The following is a 21,589-nucleotide window of genomic DNA, read 5'->3' as shown; positions in this document are numbered from 1 at the left end:
ACTTGAATGCTTAAATAGATAACAGTGATGGATGTCAATCTTCCTACTTTATGAAAACATGGATTCTCCTCATCCCTCCAACCACATGCCACAGTTAGTTGGACGGATGGATGCCATTTCTATTCTAGCTACTAGCATATTAGCACATTTTTTAAGTCAGCTTTTATAAATGGCCATTTAATGTTGTTACCATGCTGCCTTTTACCGTGTTTATTCACACAGCAGTGCTTGCTTCTGTCAAACACTTTATACTTCCAGACACTGCTGTATACCTCATGCAGTAAAACGCTATCTGTTGTCTAAAAGCACATATCCTGAACAGAGCCTTTAAGGCACTTTATAGATTATCACAGACATTTTGTATGTAACACCAGTAACTGTGTACATGTGTGAGAGCTCATCTGTGTGTTTGCTGCAGGTTTCCATAGAGATATTGCCTCCTGGGGTGAGCTGGCCGATGCATCTCACCCAGTAGATCATATTATGGTCTATATTTACTGTACTAACACACTCAGTGGGCCTTTGTGTCTCTCCCACAAGGCACATACAGATCTCCATGGAGACAGCTGAGGGAAAGAAAATGAAAATACTCTGAATCCTGAAGAGGAAACCATGTGGTGAGACAAACCACCTTCATGTGCAGACCTTGAAGTTTCATCTTTAAATACTACAGACAAGAACGGATCTATGAATGATCAAAATACCGTTTGTGTAGTAGACAGGAGAAACACAGTGATCAGCTAGAAATACATTTGAATTTTAGTTTCATATATTAGCAGCAAACTACTTACAGACCTGAGGACAACTTGACCTTTATGTGCACGTTTTTTCCCTTAACAAACCTCTGTGTAGCAGGTGGTGTTAGCGAAGAGGCAGACCTCCTCTTTGTGAAGAAGTTCTCCTTTGTGACCAGTCGGACGCTGCCTCCCTCCTCCTGGGCTTTGCTCAGAGACGCCTCGGCCACATCGTCACGACCGAGGTACCTGTGAAACGGGATAAAATGTTGCTGTGAGGTAATGGTGAATTTGTGGATGTTACATAACCAAAGCACCGGGGAGCAGTTGCAAGCAGATGAATTCATAAACTCTCTCTGGACAGCAATACAAGCAGGTATGATAGGACGCTTGAGGTTGCTCAAGCACACAAGTAATCTTAGTCATCTTTTTTTGGACTGCGGTAATCCTGGGACTCTACCACATCAATGTAACACACACATCACACCCACATAACTAGCAAAATTCTACAAATGGCCTCAGTGCAGAGCCAGATGCACTTTGATTTTTGTTTTTCTTTCTTGGCACCAAACTGTGCTTAAATGCTCAGATCCTTCCTTCCTTCCACTGCTGATTTCCTATTCTGAATGTGTGCTTATATTCTGTTTGTCTTCTTCTCCTGCTGAATCCTATTACTATTGCAGCAGCAGCAATCTAATTTCCCCACAGGAATCGTCAATCATCTAATCTAATCCATCTGCCCCGCTACTGCTTTTTATGGCCGTTGTAATACAGATGCTATGTGTGCAAGTTGAAAATTGCACTAAACTCTACATTCCAATCTACGCAGGATTAAAATGACCCTGGGATGTCAGAGTTGACACAAATACATGTGGAGAGTTGGGGAAAGAAAATCAGTGATATGTTCCTCTTGGTAGGAAAAGATTCCAGAGGCCTTGAGAGAAAAGTGACCAATCGGCAAATGCCGACTGGTCACTTTACAGGTTTTAACAGAGGGATGGTACAATGCTGTAATGGTCTCCGCAGAGAGCAATTACCCTACCTTTTTACTCCAAGGGGAAGTCAGAGGTCAGCCTTAGCCAATAAGCAGATCGCAGCCATGCTGCTGTCAGTACTTGATGGAACTAGTACTTTACTTTACCAACCATCCACACACACAGGGAACAAACTGCTATTTTGCTTTACCAATAACATCCTGTACATACCGGGTAAATGCCTCTAGTGCCCACTCAAATACAGTCAACGTCCAACTAGAAATATTAAGCATATACATTTTTAGAATGAGTTAATTTGGTCTCATTTGCTAAACTCTGTGTAGTTGTGGCTATTTTGGAAATTATCCATCATGTAATATGTGTTGGAGACCCATGGAAGAATTTAATGTCATCAGTGTTGCAGGTGATTGGCAGTAAGCTCCTACGTCGTTCATCCACCCTCTTCTTTTTATCTAAAGTCAGGCAGGATAAGATAAACAGAGTATTCCAAGTGTTCCTAGTCTTATTTTAAGTTTCTTATAGGGAATACTGAGGCACTGGGTTTGCCCCACAGTTCGTCGTGCTGTGAAAACCTTCAAAGGGAGGTATCTTGAAGGCATTTTAATCAGACGCCCAAACCACCTTAGCCGACTACTTTGAACATAGAGGAGCAACGGCTCTGAGCTCCTCACCCTGTACCTACGGCTGAGATCAGCCACCCTACAGAGGAAGCTCATTTTGCCTGTTTGTATACATGATCGTGTTCTTTTCACTACCCAGAGCTCATGACTATAAGTCAGGGTTAGCTTCAGCATTGTGACTCAACTGTTTGGTTTTTGTTGATTTGGTGATTCCTATTTGCACATTTTCTCACCAGCAGTTAGCCCTCTGCTTTTTTCTTCTCTTACCAGATAACCAACAAAGAGCTTGAACTTTATAGACTCAGCAGAAAGGATAAAGTGCAGGCTGTGCTTTCAACTATTTTGTAAAAGTCAATGAAGACAGCCCTTTAAGAAAATACAGTAGTTAAGTTAAAAAAAACAAACCCTAATAAGTCACCTAGTGTTTCCAAGTCCAAAGCATCCTTTACCCCTAACACAGAAAAGCTTTCTGCTATATCAAGCAGAGAAAATAGGTTAGACTTAGTAAATGGCTCCAAGTACAGATAATGAGCTCGAGGGTTCAAAGAAGTGCGCAGAGCAAGAATTCACGTTTTTTTTAAAAAAGGGGGAAAAAGAGATGAGGTTTCAAAAAACCAGACAGAAAGACAGCAGGCAGCTAATGGATGGTGTAGCCATTTCACAGACAATCAACTCGAGTGATGAAGCTGTTTCACTAATCGTCGAGCAGATCAATAATTAATGTTTCATCTTCAAGCGTTTGTTCTGACAGTTGTGTCAATTGTTGAACTCAGTTTGATGTAACTTCACTGCTGGCACAAGAAGTAGCCTTGTACACCGATGAAACACAATCAATAACTGGAACGTCTCCTGGAACTATAAGATATGGAAAAAATACATTTATCACTGTTTAACTAATAACAAAACATTTACTACAAGGTAAAAACAACAACAACAACAAAAAAATGGGTAAAACACACGTCTCAACTGCTTGAATTGTTAAAAACTTCTGCCGATGCCTGTTTTCATCCAATATATTTGGATATATTTAGCTCTGTGTAGGACTTATTCTAGTTCTTTCATAAGAAAAAAAATCATTTGAATTGGTTATTGAATTCTACTTGATGGATTTCTATCCTGATTGCACGTTTTTTTCTGATTACTAATGAGACACCAGCCTCCCAGAAACACCGTGCCGGGAGGTGTTGCCACTGTTAAATTCAACTTTTAGTGTCTCTACTCGGCCCTGCAGGCTATGAAACGACATTTTTATGCAATTCCACCACCTCCATATGGACAGAATACTTTCTTAGGGAGGGAGATGGAAAGAAGGCAGAAGGGGGAAAAAAATATAAAGGAAAGATGGATGACAGGAGGCAGAAAGTGGAGGAGGGAGAGACATCAAAGAGGAGAAGTTTCTCTGGAAGCTGAGAGGAGATGAGGAAGAAGGTAAGTCTCCATCAAACACAAGAGCTTCCTTTGCTTCAAACAGTCCCAGCACAGAGGCTGGATGAAACGAGATACCTTACACTAAACTGGAGTCCAACTGCGCTTCTGGGAGAGAGTGGAGGTGTGTGTGTGTGTGTGTGTGTGTTTGCATGTTTTTATGCAGTTAGGTGCCTGGAGAGTAATTCTGTACACTAAGGTGACTGCTGCTACTTGCTGAATGAATCACATTTTCTGTTATGATCCAAACCTCTTCTACCAGTATCAGGGGGCAGCTGGGTTCACTGATGTTGTTTTCAAAATGTTTGTCAGACTGGCTTACATCTGTGAAAACCTAGGATGATTTGGACTGAATGTTCAATGGGGTCTATTAAAAAGTAGTTTAGTCGGCGTATTACTAAATATGTTTAAAGGTGCCGTGTGGAGGTTTTGGTTTGTAGCAGCAGTAATAAATGTGAGTCCCCCTCGCTCTTTATATTGTGCGTAAACAACTGACAGCAGTACAAATCGGTTTATGCAAAGCAATGTGCCTGCAAAGGTTAGCAAACATGGATGGAAATCATCTAAAAAATAAAATGTAAAAAATATGTCTTTGCTAATGTTTTATGAGAACATAAATACACTCGACACATTTAGAAACTCAACAATTTGTATGAATTTCCAGAGGGTGCCGGGCATGATGAACATAAACATGAATGCATTGGTTTTTAGACTTCTGGTTGTATGGAAAGGTTTAAGGACCCTCAGCTCATTTGCTCTGCGACCTCTGTAAACACTTTCCTGATTACTTCACAGTTTTAATTGCTAGCTTTGGGACATATTTAAATATTTATTTTGTAAATTACAGTCCTTACTAAAAGTCATAAAGGATGATAAACTAAGAACCACCAACCAGCGCTGCCTCTCACTCGCCATATCCAGTCTTAAACATCAGTTTGATAACAAATGAAATACTCAGCTTTATGTTTATCAATGGGACGTCACTACCCAACGTGTGGCAGCACAGTGGCATTATTCATCTTTTATACATAGTCCTATAACTGTGAATAAACTCCATTATCCTCATGTATATTTTACTGCTTACCTGGAGGATCTAAAACTTTCCCTACACTACAACACTTTTAACCAGGCATGAACATCTGCATGTGGCTAATCAGCTTAGCAAACATAAACACAGAATAGCACGTAAGTGCAAACATATACACTCAGGCTGATTCTCAACTCACCTCTTATTTTTATAGCAACAAAAAAATGTTCAATTCAGTTAACCTGCACATTTTACTGCAAAAATTGGCTTACATACCTGTAGCTAGCAGCTTATAGTAATAAGGAGATTTTTCTGTTTCTCTGCCATTGTTGTTACATAATCTTCCCCATGTGTTTGTTGTTATTTTTGTACTGCACATTTGGTGTCAGGTGGTGGTGTTTTGTGGACTTGGAGAAGGCATTCTCCCTCAAAGTCCCTCAAAGTGTTCTCTGGGTGGTGCTTCGGGAGTGTGGGGTGTCTGGCCAGTTGCTTCGAGCCATTCAATCAGGCCATAGCTGGCAATAAGACGGAATTGTTCCCAGTGGGTGTTGGACCAGTGCTGCCCTTTGTCACCGATTCTCTTCATAATTTCTGTGGTCTGAATTTCTAGGTGTAGCCATGAAGTCTTCTACCTGGGCAGGCTCAGAATTACATCTCTGCTTTTTGCAGATGATCTGGCCTCTCACTTAGAGATAGGTGAGGAGTTCTGCCATTCGGGAGGGGCTCAGGGTAGAGATGCTGCTCCTCCACATCAAAAGGAGCCAGCTGAGGTAGTTTGGGCATCTGACGCCTCCTGGGTGTGGTGTTCCGGGCATGTCCCACAGGGAGGAGGCCCTGATTAGGAGACCCAGGATAATATTATAGAGATTATATCTGGACTGGGAATGTCTTGGTGTTCCCCCAAACAAGCCAGAGGAGGTGGCAGGGGGGAGAGAGGTCTGGGCTTCGCTGTTTAGGCTGTTGCCCCTGTGACTTGGCCCCAGATAAGTGAAAGAAAATTGATGGATGGACATTTGTGTCAGTTTCAGGATAGTTAGATCATCAGCTATGTAGCCTTTATCCTTTCTTGCCGCATACCACATGATGATAGTACATGCTTCTACAACCATAAAGCTAAAGGAAACGAATGGAAACTCATACTTTGCTCAAATCACATCTTTCTATACTAGACTCACTATGTTGAGTACATACTGCTGTAGTTAGCATGACACACTGAAATACTGTACATGTCATTATTGGTAAATGACTCATTTTCAGAGAACCCTATCCTGTCAAAATGTATGTATTAGACAAGTGCTTGGTGTACACAGCGTACTAAAGAAAATAAAACAACTGAGACTCACCGTTAGCTTAGATTAATAATGGGACTAGCCTGGCTCCATCTAAGGTAACAAAAAGATGACAACCAGCAGCTCTAACACCCATTAATCACAGTACTTTGTCTTGTTTATTCAGTCTGTGCAAAAATCAACTATATAAACAACAACTCAAAGGGATTTTCTTTGTAGCCAGGACTAGTAACTTCCTATCTAACTGCTCAGCAGCTGGTGGCTCATAATAATAACATCATCCAACTTTCAGGAGGCAAGCAAATCAGTGAATTTCCCCAGACTATTCCTTTAATATTGCAGGTACAGGCAGTTAGAAAGCTACAGTAAATTTAAACGTGCAGCACATATTTGGTGGAGGTTGCATCAGGAATGACAAAACGCAGCGTGATTTGAACTTGATTATCTGGACACGGTTTTCTGCCGGTAGACATTTGATGCGCAGCTGCAGGGGCGCTGTTACAGTCAGGGAGTCAGCGGGTAGCTGACAGCGGACACGCGGAGGTGCAGACAGCCGCCTGGCTCGGCACAGAGGACAGACCCTGCTCAGCTGTGTGAAATCAAACTAACGAGCTGCTGCACCGGTGTGGCCCAGCTGAAGCCGCTTTGATTGATTGCTGTTCTCTGCCGGCCTCGGTCAGACAGAGCTGACAGTAACGGCCTTTTCGGTGGCAAAGATTCTCAGAGACACGTGAAGCTGCTAATTCCCATGTCAAATGTGTGTTTGAACATGAACGTGACATGAAGTATGCCATCTTTAACTCAACAAAAAAATCAGTGTGTTGGACAACTCCAAATGTTCACTGCAAAGACGAGTACTGTCAAAACAATGCTGCAAAAGAATGCAAATCTGAAAAGTCTACTTGGTATAAGCAGCACCACTCAGCCTGTGAAAATGTCTTCTGTGGCTCTGGGTGAGATTTGCCAAAATTGAGGAAATAGTCCTACCTTTACTGAGTTTCAGCTTGAGACTTTAAATTTAAAACAGCAAGTCTGTATTACATACTGGGGGAGTTTGAGTTTATCACGGAGGAAGATTCTCAAGGAAAGTGCATCATCCAGTGTTTGCGTCAAATCTTTTTAAAAAAGCACTTTTGCAGTGAGTCATTGTTGGGAAAAGAAAAAAGGAAGAAAACAAATCAAAAGTTCAAATTCTAACAAGTCCATCAAGTATATGCAAATGCTGTACTGAATTTGCTCGAGTACAGCTTTAATGTACGCTGCCAAGACAACACAACAAAAGTACTTTCCACATCTTAGCCAAATACAAATGCACTGAGTTTCCATCTTAGATGCTGAACATGATTTCAGTGTTCTATATACTATTATAAATATAGCGTTTCATACTAACGCACGAGCAGTTTTACTTTTCAAGTCTTCATCGAGCGATCAAAGTGAAGGCTGGAAAAGCGATTTCTTCAATTTAGTAACAATTACGCACTTTTTGCAGCTAGTTTTGAGAGAAATTTTGGACGTTCTTCCCACAAAACGGTTTTAGTTCGTCAACATTTCTGGGACATCTTGATTGAACAGTCCTCTTCAGGTCACGTCTGAGCATCTCATTTGAGTCAAGTTCAATATTTTCATTTGGCCGTTTGATAAAAATGAATTTTCTTATTTTGTTGTTGAGTTATTTAAGTGTGCTCTTCCATCACCAAATTTGTGTTCTCGCTTCATGTCGTGCTGCCCTGACATTCGCCTGTAAATCGAATCCAATTTAAAAATTCATTTGTCCTCTCAGTGATTGTAAGGCGTCCTGTAGGGTTGTAGAACATCCAAGTGGTCTTGTGCAAATTTAAAATGTGCAGTTTTTAGTGATCAGTGGTTTCCTTTATGTTGTCCTAGCATTAAGACCCATCTGGATGAAGATTTATCAAGTTGTAGAGACGGAGCCTGATTCAGGATTGCATGTTGTAGCTACAGTCCTGGTTTTCTTCCTGTAGAGCAAGGGATGTCAAACTTCAGTCCTCGAGAGCTACTGTCCTGCAGCTTTTAGATGCATCCCTACTCCAACACAGCTGAATCAAATGCTTGGATTACCTTTTCAGCTTACCATCAAGTTTGGCAAAGGCCTGATAACAAGCCATTCATTTGATTCAGGTGTGTCAGAACAAGGATGCATCTAAAAGCTGCAGGTCAGTAGCTCTTATGGACTGGAGTTGGAGACCCCTGTTGTAGAGAGTTGGTACATTCAGGTTTTTCAACCGTCTTCTGAGCTCCAGCCAATATGTCTCAGGAATCGCAGATAATGTCAGCAACCAGATTTTGCATGTTTTTATTTAAAAAGCTGGGCACCTCTGCAGGTCCAATCTCATCTGGTTAACCGGAACACTGGACTCCAAGTAGCTCTTTTAGTCATTATCATAGAGCTCCACTTAGTTTTTCCAACGTTCACTGTGAGTGATTCTGTTAAACATCTTTCAAGTCCCACTGAAATACTCCTACGCTGTAATTTTGAGCTACCAAGTCTTTTGTGTTGCGCTGCTCAGCGTTTGACTGGGAGCTTGTATATAATAATACATTTCAGATGACAAAAACTGGTCTGCACAACACCGAATAAAACATTTAACTTTAACAGCCTCTACATTTGATGCTGGCTTTAACAATTATGTGTTTGTATGCACACAAAAATGAAAAAATAACATTATTATTTCTCTGCATTAAAGTGGTAATTACAGGCACCAATCAACTTTTTTTATTTCCAACGTTTTGGTATTTTAACAATGAAACCTCCTCAGTGCGCATAACTGGATTAAAATCTCCTTAAATCTTCTAAAATTGCTGCAAATCACCATGAATGGTTTATAACAAAAGTATCCAGTGTTGGAAACCCAGGCAAAGTGTATTAAGTTTGAAGTAGTTGAAAACTGAGCGTCTCAGAGCAGGGAAGGTGAGCTGCGATCGCCCCGCTGAGCCATAGCTGGAGCTTGATTGGTTCTGATTAGTGAATAAATCAAACAGGTATCAAATCAAGCCGGGCCAATTGCCTCCTACTCACACCTTGATTAGGTTCATGCACCCAAACGCTTTCCCCAGTTGAGAAACACTCTCCCTCACTTACAAAACACACACACACACGTCTGCCCTGTAATTGGCAAACTCTCCCTGCCTTAGTCCACGCCAGCTGTAATTAGTGTGCCAGCAACAATGCTTGTTTGTCAAAAAACACACATGTACGCATACACAGAGCTCATCCCATTTTCTCTTATGTCTCAGCAGACACCCTTTGATACACCCCCACACACACACACACACGGGCACGAAAACACACACAGACGCACACACGCATTATTCAGCCTTCCATGATGCCTGGGGCAGTTAGTATTTACAAATCCGCTTGTTTCTCTGCGAAATCTCTCACATTACTTCTTGGATTCTGTCATAATGTTGGGAACTACTAAATCTCACTATTTCCACCGATTCAAAGCAGCGTTACAGGATATCTTACTGACTGGATCATTGTGGGAGATGCAGTTTTGCTTACAGTATACAGGTTTGCTGAACTGCTTATAGGGGAGGTGTGGCACAACCAATCATTAGTGCACACGTGCGGTTTATAGTGATGATTAGGAAGAATTCAAACCTGAAAACATCGAGTCATTTAGGAGAAAAATGGGTCTTTGATGTCAAACAGTGGTGAAAAATGGCAGACTTCTTGTTTCCTGCTGGAAACTGCTGGCAAATGTAGCTAGTTTGCTAAATAAGCTCATATGTGAGAAGAAATTAATTAAATACAGCAATAAAAGATCATAAGATCCATTTAGTTCATATTACAATCTGTATGTTTAATTCTACACTTAGGCTACGTTCACACTGCAGGCGAAAGTGCATCAAATCCGATTTTTTGACCCTATGCGACCCATGTCATGGTATGACAGTGTGAACGGCACAAATCCGATATTTTCAAATCCGATCTGGGTCACTTTCGTATGTGGTACTGAATCCGATACATATCCGATGTTTCAGAAAGCGACTGCTGTGTGAACGGTCATGTCGCATTAAATCTGTCTTTTACGTCACTGCCACAAGACAGACGCCAATTATCAGCGCCGGAGAAGCGCTGGAGTAGACATCGCGAACGCTTCCTGGCCATCCGGTGAAACTGCTGGGAAGACAACGTTAACATTTTATTTGTACTGCATAATCTGCAGATTCTGACAGAAATCTGCAGCTATCCTTTGAAGCACCGCTCCTCTAACAGCAATAACGATAATTATTAGGTTATCCACATTATTATGTAAATAACAAAATAACTTAAAGCAAAAATTGGGAAACGTAAAGTCCGAAGTCTTTATATTAAGGGCCATCAGTCAAACAATATTGTTTGCTCTGGGTCTAAACAGAGCGCGTTGTGTGTGACATCTTCTTTTGCGCATGCGGGCCGCTTTGAGCGTTCACACTAGAGCGCGTTTGCTGTCGCATTTTATTTGTAGTGTGAACAAGCAGACAAAAAAATCGGATTTGATCAAAAAATCAGAATTGAACATTAAGACCTGCAGTGTGAACGTAGCCTTAATCTGTTAATACAGGAAACCCATCCACATGTGGGATAGCTTATTGCACAGAATGAGGATGGTAAGTGAAGACATGTTTGGCTAATGCATTAGCAAAATATTGATTCTAAATATTGTTTTTAGATGAAAGTTTTCACTAAATGTGGTACAAACTTGAAACGTTTAGGTAAAAGATGTTTTCAGATAGCTGGACCTTCATCATTAATGCGTGTGCATGGTCTACCGGAGGTCTGAATTTAGATATTGAATTGACCTTCCTGCAGTCCAGATCTTTCACTAGCTGAAAACATTTGACGATCCAGGACTGTAGAGCTGCTAGAACCATATATTAGATAAGAACGGGACAATTTTCCTCTCCCTAAACTCCAGCAGCTGTGCTCCTTAGGTCCAAGATATTATTACAGACTGCTATTCAAAGTAGTGGGGATGCTACACAGTAGTAAACATGACTCAAGACAACTTTTATAGAATGTGCTGTTGCTATCAAATTCAAAATGAGCTCATATTTCTCTTGAAATTGTACACCTTCTCACGTTAAATATTTAACATTTTCTGTTGTGAATAAAATTTGGGCTCATGGGATTTGCAAAGAATTGCATTTTGTTTTTACTTATAGAGCCTCCCCGTGTTTTTATAGAACTGTGTTTGCATCTTTTTGGAACGTAGCCTAAAACCACACAAATGATGACCCGCAGACTGTATATTAGAAAAAAAAACCACCTAAAAAACCCGATGTAGCCAACATGAAGCAGGACGTGATGACTGAGAAACTGAGGGACACTCTTTAGGCGAAGACTTCCAGCTTTATCTTCTGCTTTGCCTCAAAAAAGGAACATAATTTTGAAGAAACACCTTGTAAAAAACTAATGAGTGAGAGCATGCACTCATTAGGCAAATGTTTACTGACAGACTTGAATACAACAGTTTTTACAATCAGAGGAGTCACATCCTGTGGGCCACTAGAAATAATCTGGGTTTAAGGTATTTCCAAACTGGCTTCACAAACTACATCCATATAACTTTAGCGGTTAAAGCAGAAAAACAAACTTGTTTTTTGGGCGGTTTGGAAAAGGTTAAAACTCAATACAAACCACTTAACGTTCATTTCAGTGACTGAAAATTCACTGATTAGAAGAGAGGTTTGGTGAAAGTCAAAGCACATCTCCTTCAAGGAAAAAATCTGACCTCTTGGTGCTGGAGTGAGGGCGCTGGGCGGCGGACAGCTGCTGCAAGCCCAGGGTAGGGCTGTGGAAGAGAAGACCGCTGCGTCGAAGCAGTTTCTGCTTCATGGCTGGCAGGCCGCTCCACTCCATAACAAACCTCAGCACCTGCGGGGCGACACGACACCTCACTTCATATTCAATTTCAAGCCGCGACTGCAGCCGCCGGAGTCTTCATTTTCAACACAAATTGATAGTTTGGACAGTGGAACCTCTTTAAAAGCAAAACATTTTTTTAGCTTTTCAATTTTGAAAATGCACTTCAGCCAAAAACAAACAATTCAAAGGAGACAGTTTTCCAGATAGCTGAACAAAACCCATTAAACCAAAAGAGGGCTGAATATTCTTCCAGCGAAGGCAGGATTCGAAGAAAATCTACCAACAATATAACAAATAGCTCACCAGACACCGAGCCCTAATGGACAATTTACCTACGTATATTACACTTGAAAGGGTTTTTTCCCCGTCTTTGCTATGGATGATATTTACCGTCACAAAAAAGACTTGGGTCAAGATAAAAGTCTTTATATGTTATATGCAGACAGGTTTCAAGCTATCACAGCATGAAAGCTGTCTTTGTTGATCTTTGCGCAGGTATATTTTGAAGGAATTAGTACGTACTACTCATTAAATGTTTAATGTTAAATGAAAGTATTCAACAGAAACAAATGTTTGACGTCTGGATGTAAAGATGAACTCGTTAAAATAACGTTAATAAGTATATATTTTAAAATATTTATTATATAACATATGTACAACATGTATCATGACAGCTATCTATATATAATACATGTGATATTTATATAACACACTAATATCCCCCAAAAAAGTAATGTTCATGTACCTCTGATTTAATAAAAATTTATGGATTGCTAATCCTTTCACAGACATGAGGTTCTATAAAAAACAATGAGGAAGTTTGTATTGTAACCCAATGATATCAGCACTTGGTGAATGTGGGGCAGAAGACCTCTCTTTTGAAGAGGACTGATTGCAATTTTCTTGGATTGATTCTGATAGCCCATACAGATTTTTGCTGATTCCAGTTTTCCAGAACTAGAATTGACAGCATATACAAACAAAAAAATAACTTTTTCTTCAATATTAAATTCTAATTTTATAATAAAATGAATTATCACACTTTATTTGTCCACGTTTAGCTGTGTAAGGGGGGTTTAACTGCCTGATTAGGTCTGTCTAATGTGTATGCTAATGCAAATGTCTAACAACATTAGCATTTGCAACGTAAGCGTTTGCCTCTGAGTGTGCGCACAACTATCTGATAACAGCAATGAGCTATGTGACATTAACCGGCCGGTCCCTTGTCAAGTATGCTGGAAACTGCTGGCTTGTCAATTAGAGCATGTATTTAATTCAATTTTATTTTTATTTAGCCAAATCTCAAGAAGAGTTGCCTCAAAGTGCTTTATATTGTAAAAAGACCCAACAACAATACAAAGAAAACAGAGAAAACCCCAACAATCAACAAACATCCTGTGAGCTAGCACTTTGGTGACAGTGGGAAGGAAAACCCCCTTTTAAAAGGAAGAAACTACGGATTCAAGGTCACCTGATCCAATCCTAAATATAGGCTTTAAAAAAGGACATTTTTAAGCCTAATCTTAAAAGTAGAGATAGTGTCTGTCTCTCGAATCCAAACTGGAAGCTGGTTCCACAGAAGAGGCGCCTGAAAGCTCAAGCATCTGCCTCCCATTCTACTTTGAAATACTCGAGGAACCACAGGTAAGCCAGCAGTCTGAGAGCACAGCGCTCTAATGGGGTGATGCAGTGCTATAATGTCATTAAGATCAAATGGGGCCAGATTATTCAAGACCTCGTATGTGAGGAGCATAAAAGCATCTCTGCTTTTATCAGGAACAGACAGTACCAGAGTCAGCGAGGGGCCGCCATCTACAAAACCAGAACAACGGCATTTAAAACCACAAACGATACTAAATTATTATCGCCCATAACATCCTTGAGACTGAAGGCAAGTAGTACTCTGTCATTAGGAACTCAAATCACAGCATCAAGCCGAATGTCATGTGCCGGTAGAGCACCGAAACCCTCCTCTACAGCGAGACAGTCTTCCTCCTGACAGGAGGAAAGTAGAGATGAAGACTGTGGGTAAGCTTAGTGAAAATCTGAAATAGTAATTGTGCTGCCAGGCCATCAGAGGTTAGATGAGAGCCAAAAAGTTGAATCAGATGTCAAAAGTTGAAACTAAGGAGGAGAGTGGGATGCTCCTTCCAGCTTGCAGATTGGCCGAAGGTCAGACAGGTTAATAGGTGAGACGTGTGGGTGGAAACAGAGGGTGCTTTGATTTTCACTGTGTATCTGGACAAAGATGTATGATAATGATACTTTTATCCTTTAAGTTTTACTTTTTTCTTGGTGGTAAATGATACTCCAAAGGCTAAAAACAAAACAAAATCATTGGTCCCAGTGGTTTTTGTCTTTTTAGGAAACCTTCATATTGGTGTTTATACTAGAGATGGCACGATACCACTTTTTTATGTCCGATACCGATACCGATATCATAAATTTGGATATCTGCCGATACCGATATGAATCCGATATAGTGTTTTTTAATCAACAAAACTGTTTTTTAAATATCTTGCTGCATTTTGTATAAGTTCATACTCAAGTTTAAAACAACAACTACACTAAAGCTATTCTGTTATACCTGTATGCAAAAAAAAATATTTCATAGTTCAGCAATACTGATCAATCTAATAAACTTAAACCTACACCATCCTCCCTATTCTGGTATTTTAAAGAGTACTTAGCATAAATATTAAGCAACCTAACTAATAGGGTTCCAACTCCCAGCAACAACAAAAATAAATAAATAAAAAATAGGGAACCACCCCTCACGCTCCACCTCATGATGCTTAATCGACGTAATCAACCTTAATTTGATGCAGTGTGAAAAAAAAATGCACAGAAATCAATTATTTTTCAAGAAATATTAAATAGATTCAACATCTTTCTTCAACAAAATTGCAGACTGCACAGATGGTACCTTCCCAAAGGAAAAAGTACTATAGCTTACTAGGGTATATATATGACTTAATAGTTAACTATATACAGTAATTGGACTTCTATACATTTTACATCAGATTAAAACTTTGGGTGTGACAGATAATTATTTATTAAAAGCTAGACATTTTAAATGAGAATAAGAAAGAAAAGTATGTCTTTGTGCCCCCTTTTCCCTGTTCATGCCCTATCGGCCCCCCTGGCTAAACTTTGCTAGATCCGCCCCTGCACAGTTACCAGCCGTCAGCTACGTAGAAAAAGATCCTGGTGTAGAAAGTAATATTAAATAAATTCTAACAACAGCTTATCAAGCTTAAACGTGCTGCTGTTGTTCAGCCGCTGGTTTCCTCTTTCTGGTGCGAAGTGGGCCAAAAACAAGAGACGGACTCGCGACAGAAAAGCTGATCAGCTGATCATTTAAGCAGTTTCACGATTGAAGTAGCAGCCGGAGAGCGAGAGGCAGTCGCTCGTTAAGCTTAACGCAGGAATGCTTTACAAACATTCAGAGATGGACTTACACACTTGCTTTACTTCTCTCGGGGATAACTTTGTCGGAGATGAAATGCCGGGTTGCTAGCGAAGCTCCAAATGCTATCCAGACCACCGACAGGTCCCGCATGCCACAGCCGCTCTATCACGTGATGCATACTGCTCCGACGTGCTAACGTTCTGAGGTGAGTTACGGCGTGTTGCAAGTTTTGTGAGGTGCTTTCGTGATATTTAATGGATCGGATTACATTTTTTATTTTTCTCCGATATCCGATCCAGTAATTTAGGTCAGTATCGGACCGATACCGATACGTAATATCGGATCGGTCCATCTCTAGTTTATACAAATGAGGAATTAATATGTAAAATTCTATCTAAACGGTATCATGGTTACAGCCAGGTTACTGGGACAATTGTAACACCTGTTTATTACTTTAACAGAACACATATCTAAATGTCACAGACCAGACTGACATACACAATGTGCTCTGTCCTCCTCGAGTTTCTTATTTCACTAAAACAGAAAATAGGGAAAAAAATAAGTTTTTTTTCCTATTTTCGGTTCAAAAAATAGAACAAACATCAAAAGTTTATGTGTCACTTTGCAGTTATTTATTTGTAAAAAATGTTTGGAATCATGTATGATTTCCGTTCCACTTTTCACGTGTGCATCACTTTGTTTTGGTCTTTCACGTGGAATTCCAATAAAACTGATTCATGTTTGTGGCTGTAATGTGACAAAATGTGGAAAAGTTCAAGGGGGCGAATACTTTTGCAAGCCACTGTACTTGCTCAGTAACAGCAATAACCTCCCACACCTTCATTCAACACATGCCCTTTATACAATGTCATGAAAAACTATTTTCCTTCTTCCTGATTTCTTTGTTTTTTCCCATATTTGTCACACTTACATGTTTCAGATCATCCAACAAATTTCAACAAAGACAAATTCAATTAATTGCAAGCGTTAATAGCAAGCAATAATTGGCAATAAGTTTCACTGTGGAGTTTGTGGAGCTCAATCTTTGTAAAGGCAAGTGTTTTTTAGTAAGAACATCCTGTTTAAGGTTATGCCAAAGCACCTTCACTGGATTAAGTCTGGACTTTGATTAGGCCACTCCAAAACCTTCATCTCGGGGGTTTGTTTGGCCATTGAGTGGTAGAATTGTTGGTGTGTTTTGGATCATTGTCCTGCTGGAAAACCTGAGTGTGCTTGAGCTTCAGGGCACAAACTGATGGCTGGACATTTTCCTTCATAATTTTCTGGTAGAGAGCAGAATTAATGATTGCATCAATTAACAGATCAATGCACTCTCAAGGCTACTTGAGGGTGCATGGGAGTTTGCCCACCTAGTCTACATCTGTTTTGTGGATTTGGAGAAGCATACGACCGTGTCCCGCGGAGTGTCCTGTGGGAGGTGCTCCGGGAGTATGGGGTGTTTGGCTCATTGCTACAGGCCATTCGATCCTTATACAACTGTTGCAAGAGCTTGGTCTGCATAGTTGGACTCATCCGTGGTGGGTGATGGGCTCCGGTATGGCTGCCCTTTGTCACAGATTCTGTTTATAATTTTATGGAGATAATTTTTAGGTGTAGCCAAGTGGTGGAAGGCTTTCACCTGGTTGGTCTCAGAATCTCATTTCTGCCGGGAAAAGGGTGGAGTGCTCACTCCAGGTCAGGGACGAGTTCCTGCCATAAGTGGAAGAGTTCATGTATCTCGAGGTGTTGTTCACAAGTGAGGGGAGAAGGGAGTGGATTGGTACTGCGGCTGCAGTGATTCAGACACTGTACCGGTCTGTCATGGTGAAGAGGGAGCTGAGTGTAAAAGCGAAGCTCTCAATCCACCGATCGACCTACGTCCCTACCCTCACCTATGGTCACGAGCTGTGGGTAGTGACCAAAAGAGCGAGACTGCGGATACAGGTGACAGAAATGAGCTTCCTCATTTGGCTGACCTCTCCCTTAGAGATAGGGTGAGAAGTTCAGCCATCCGGGAGGGGCTCAGAGTAGAGCCACTGCTCCTCCACGTCAAAAGGAGCCAGTTGAGGTGGTTCAGGCATGTGACAAGGATGCCTCCTGGGCGAGATGTTCCAGGCATGTCCCACTGGGAGAAGACCGCGGGATAGACCCAGGACATGCTGGAGAGATTATATCTCTTGGCTGGTCTGGGAACGCCTTGGTGTTTCCCCGGACAAGCTGTAGGAGGTGGCTGGGGAGAGGGAGGACTTGGCTTGTCTCCTTAGGCTGCTGCCCCCGCGACCCGGCCCCGGATAAGCGGAAGAAGATGCATGGATGGATGAATCAATTAACGGAAGTAGTTCACATCCTGAAGCATCTAAACAGGCCCAGACCATCACACTACCACCACCATGTTTGACCCTTGCTTTGATGTTCTTTATATGAATTTTTTGTCTCGTCAGTCCACAGATTATTTTCCCAAAAGTCTCGGGATCATCAAGATGTGTTTTGGTAACAGTGAGGTGGGCCATTTTAATCGTTTTGATCTTTTTGTTTTTCACCTTCGAACTCTTCCATGGATGCCATTTTTACCAGTCTTTTTCTTATTGTTGTTCCTTACTTTATTTTGAAGCAAACATTCTCCTTTTCCAGTTTGTTTTGGACTTTTAACAGTTTCACAACCACTTTGCAATTAGTTTAAGTGAGTGTGCAACTGTGGTAAATTGCTAGTGACCAACGAAATAGCTAGAAAATTCTGGATGCAGCACCACATCCAGACTTATTATTATTATTGTGACTTATTACACCAATCAACTGCAAGCAATTTCCTGCGACCTCTTGCCAAACAGTTTGATAATACACGTTTTCCAGGCGACCATTTACCAGTCTCTAGGCCTGACTGACTGAAGTTATAACTACAGAGCTCAAAGTGTGAGAACACCATCTGTTAAAACCTTCTGTTTGGCAGGGCCAGCCAATCACAAAAATGTTAATTTAAAGGGGTCTGGTAGCTATTTTGGCTTATTTCAGACAAACAATGACCTGAGCCTCGGCACCAAAGCCAACTACACTACAGGTGCAACTTCTCGCTTAATGTAAATAAGGACCGAGTAGCTTTAGTAAGAATATAAAAGCAAAGAGGTTAAAACGGTTTTTGTTGAAAACTATTTGGGTTGTGTTCTCTTCACTAAACTGTATTTTAACCTCAATTAATGATTATCTTCACAGAAACATTATCCAGTTTTCATAAAATACAGATTATTCTAATACATATTCTGTAATTACTGACCATTCATCTCAAAGTTGGTTTGATTCATTTGCCAGTGTTGTTGTTCTGGCTGTAGGAGTGTTTACACACCACTGCTTCCCCATCCAAGACGTTTCACATCCCGCATTAAACCGCTTGCTAAGTATTGATTGTGATGGACAATTGGAGTGTAACGGGGCATAAATGATGGGTTGGAGGATGGCTGCAACTCACGCCTCGGTTTAACAAAGCAACATAAACAACGTGACAGGCGGGGCTTCTGTCAGTAGCTGGTACCGACACGGCAGATTGCAGGATTTAATATTAGCTGGTTGGTGCTTTGGGTCGTTTGAGGCGATGATCTGTCTCCTTTAACAACCCTCATAAAACTGCACACTTTCTTTTGCCCGACTCCTCGGCAGCCCAAACCCCCAAGCCACCCCCCCTCTTTTGTCCTATCTCCATCGTCCGCCACCTCCACTTCCTCATCCTCCTCCCTCTCCTGCTCTCCTTCTTCAGGCCCTGCAGTAGTGAAACGTGGGCGTCCATACTCCACCCATCTGTCAGGGGCCCAATGGTGCGCTGCTGCTCTTCCTGCTCATGATCAGAGGTGTCATTAGTTTCACATGCCAGTGACACACACACATCCATTAGGTTTAATAACCTCCGTACTGCCTCATGTCTCATCTTCACTGGGTCAGTGGAATTGAAGCGATAGCTCCACTGGTGAGATATGAAACTAAATTATCTTAGTCTAAAATTAAGGTCATCCTTAACGCAGCCTATGGGCACACTAAGTGAAAAACTTTTAGCTCCACACTCTAGCATATGCAGACTTTTCCATCATCTTAAATTCTTCTCATGGCTACATTTTTTTGTCTTTGCAATCAATCACAAGAAGCAAACAGTGGCACATCTTATAACCTAGAAGTCAACTTTAGTTTAATTTGCCTCTAAAGTGTTTTAACAGTAACGACAAATTAAGTAGGTACATCTCCCTCGTGTGAATGCCCCAGTCCACGTACGCACCCACACACATTCATGAATATCAAAGCGCACGCAAGAGACGCGCACATATCCAGACTTAGCCCGGCGGGAAGGGCAGACCTGTATTCGATTTTCCCTGCGCCGGCTGAAGGCCTCGGGCAGGTCATCCCAGTTGGTTAGTTTGATGTCCAATGGGATGAAACTCAAGTTCAGCGAAGCTCCGTCCTGAAAGATGAGGAGACAGAGACGAAGGAGACAGCCTGAAGCAAAGTTACCACCATCAAGTAAAGTATTGTAAAGTTGTAACTAATATTATTTCTAAACATCTTTAGCCTGACTTATAGTTTGTTACTCCACATTTGCCCTTCATCATCTAATATGAAGTCTTTGGAGGCAGCCATGCAATCTGTAGCTTTTGAAACATTTTAATTCCAGTTCAGTATAAAGTGCCAATTCAACACAGTCATCTCAAAGAGCTTCATATTTACACGGTAAATATTGAGGAAGAACAACAACCTCTGACAGAACCTGGCTCATGGAGGGGCAGCCTTCTGCATGACTGGCTGACTCCCTATACCTGTGTACCTGGATTTTCTCTAACCCCAGTTAGACGAGCCGTTAGTAAAGGGTAAGGATGGATGGAAAGAGACCTCAAACCAAACCAAAGCAAACACAAGAAACCTCAATAATTTAAAATGGCCAGCAGAGGGCAACTCTTCTGGTTGCTGTAAGGTGTCCAGCAGTATAGAGGGGAAAATGGCCTTAGGGTCCACTGACCTGTGATCAGTGAACACTTTTCTGACAAGCTTATGTGCTCAGATGCTACTTTCAAGTCATACTGAATAGAACAGGAAGCTTATTTTGAGGATGCTAGATATAGTGTGAAATGGAGGCAGATGATTTGCTGTGGCAACCCCTAAAGAAGAAGAGGAGTACTGATCAGGCTGACAGCTCATTGGCTAACAGCTTATCAGTCTCAGGTTGTTAGCTAATGAGCCTGCTTTGTCCCTCGGTCACATCTAGTTTCAAAACACTAAGATGGCTACGACACAAAGGGGACTTCACTAAACAATAAGTGCTCAATTATTGCCATCGTTTATATGCAGTTTATGATGCTGACCAAGTTTACTTGATGAAATGAGTTGCAGATCATAACGCGCAACTATATAGTTTTATTCACATACATATATATTTTATATACTATCTCGTGTAAACACAGCCAAAGATACAAAATAATTCTGCTGAATTAGAAACTGTGCGCCTTCATGGTTATATGAGTTTTAAATAACTATATGACTATATTTATAAATGTACATTTTTATGTAAATTATATGCATTTATGTGTACTTATGTCAGTTCCTCACAACTGAGTCCACTAAATGAAAGCCATGAGACACAGCTGAATAAACACAGTCAGAAATACAGTAATGAGCTAAAAACATCTTAATTAAACTACGATCGACGTTACCAAGCTTCACATGTCATTAAGCCTTCCATTATAGTTTTAAACCTGCCAGGGAATCATTTGTGTATGACTGCCAACAGTAATAAGGATTACAGCTATGTTACAGATCAGCAACCATTCCCAAACACAGGAACAAGTATTGTTTTACAGCAGCCATATAACGACTCATTCAACTAATATAAACTGATCTGAGAAACATGAATAATTGCATATATATAAAGTAATGGTAAAAACAGCTTAGCTATATGACTAAAATTATAACAGCTTTAATACCTTGGTAAGTATTTTATATATTAAAATAGTTAAAATGAATTCACTAAACTCCCCCAAAAGCTGAGAAGAATGGGTAAATGGTAAAACCCAGAGCTCAATAAAAATGCCTCAACACTGGACCTCTAACCCTCACAAAATTACATGAATATTCATTTTTTGGCAAGATTCAATTCAATTCAATTCAACTTTATTTATGCAGCGCCAAATGACAACAACAGTCGTTTCAAGGAACTTTATATTTTAAGGTAGACCCTACAATAATAC

At 40.8% G+C, this 21,589-nt stretch overlaps 1 protein-coding gene across 7 annotated transcripts in view; it reads right to left on the bottom strand.

Moving 5' to 3' along the window:
* The window catches only part of zranb3 (zinc finger, RAN-binding domain containing 3), a 143,815-nt gene that overhangs the window by 15,833 nt on the left and 106,393 nt on the right, over nucleotides 1-21,589 (bottom strand). For 6 of the 7 annotated variants that reach the window (XM_005933920.3, XM_005933919.3, XM_005933923.3 and 3 more), the window contains exons 16-18: nucleotides 19,708-19,812; nucleotides 11,829-11,971; nucleotides 843-983 (exon numbers count right to left, since the gene is read on the bottom strand). In XM_005933920.3, the coding sequence (XP_005933982.1) occupies nucleotides 843-983; nucleotides 11,829-11,971; nucleotides 19,708-19,812 (389 nt within the window). The remainder of the gene's footprint in view (nucleotides 1-842; nucleotides 984-11,828; nucleotides 11,972-19,707; nucleotides 19,813-21,589) is intronic. The other variant, XM_042224495.1, reaches the window with a different exon arrangement.

This window comes from Haplochromis burtoni, unplaced genomic scaffold, assembly GCF_018398535.1.
Source record: "Haplochromis burtoni strain Fernald_Lab_line unplaced genomic scaffold, NCSU_Asbu1 Contig_139, whole genome shotgun sequence".
NCBI classification, from domain to species: domain Eukaryota; kingdom Metazoa; phylum Chordata; class Actinopteri; order Cichliformes; family Cichlidae; genus Haplochromis; species Haplochromis burtoni.
The sequence above is the reverse complement of the archived record's forward strand: the minus strand, read 5'-3'. Positions and strand labels throughout refer to the sequence as shown.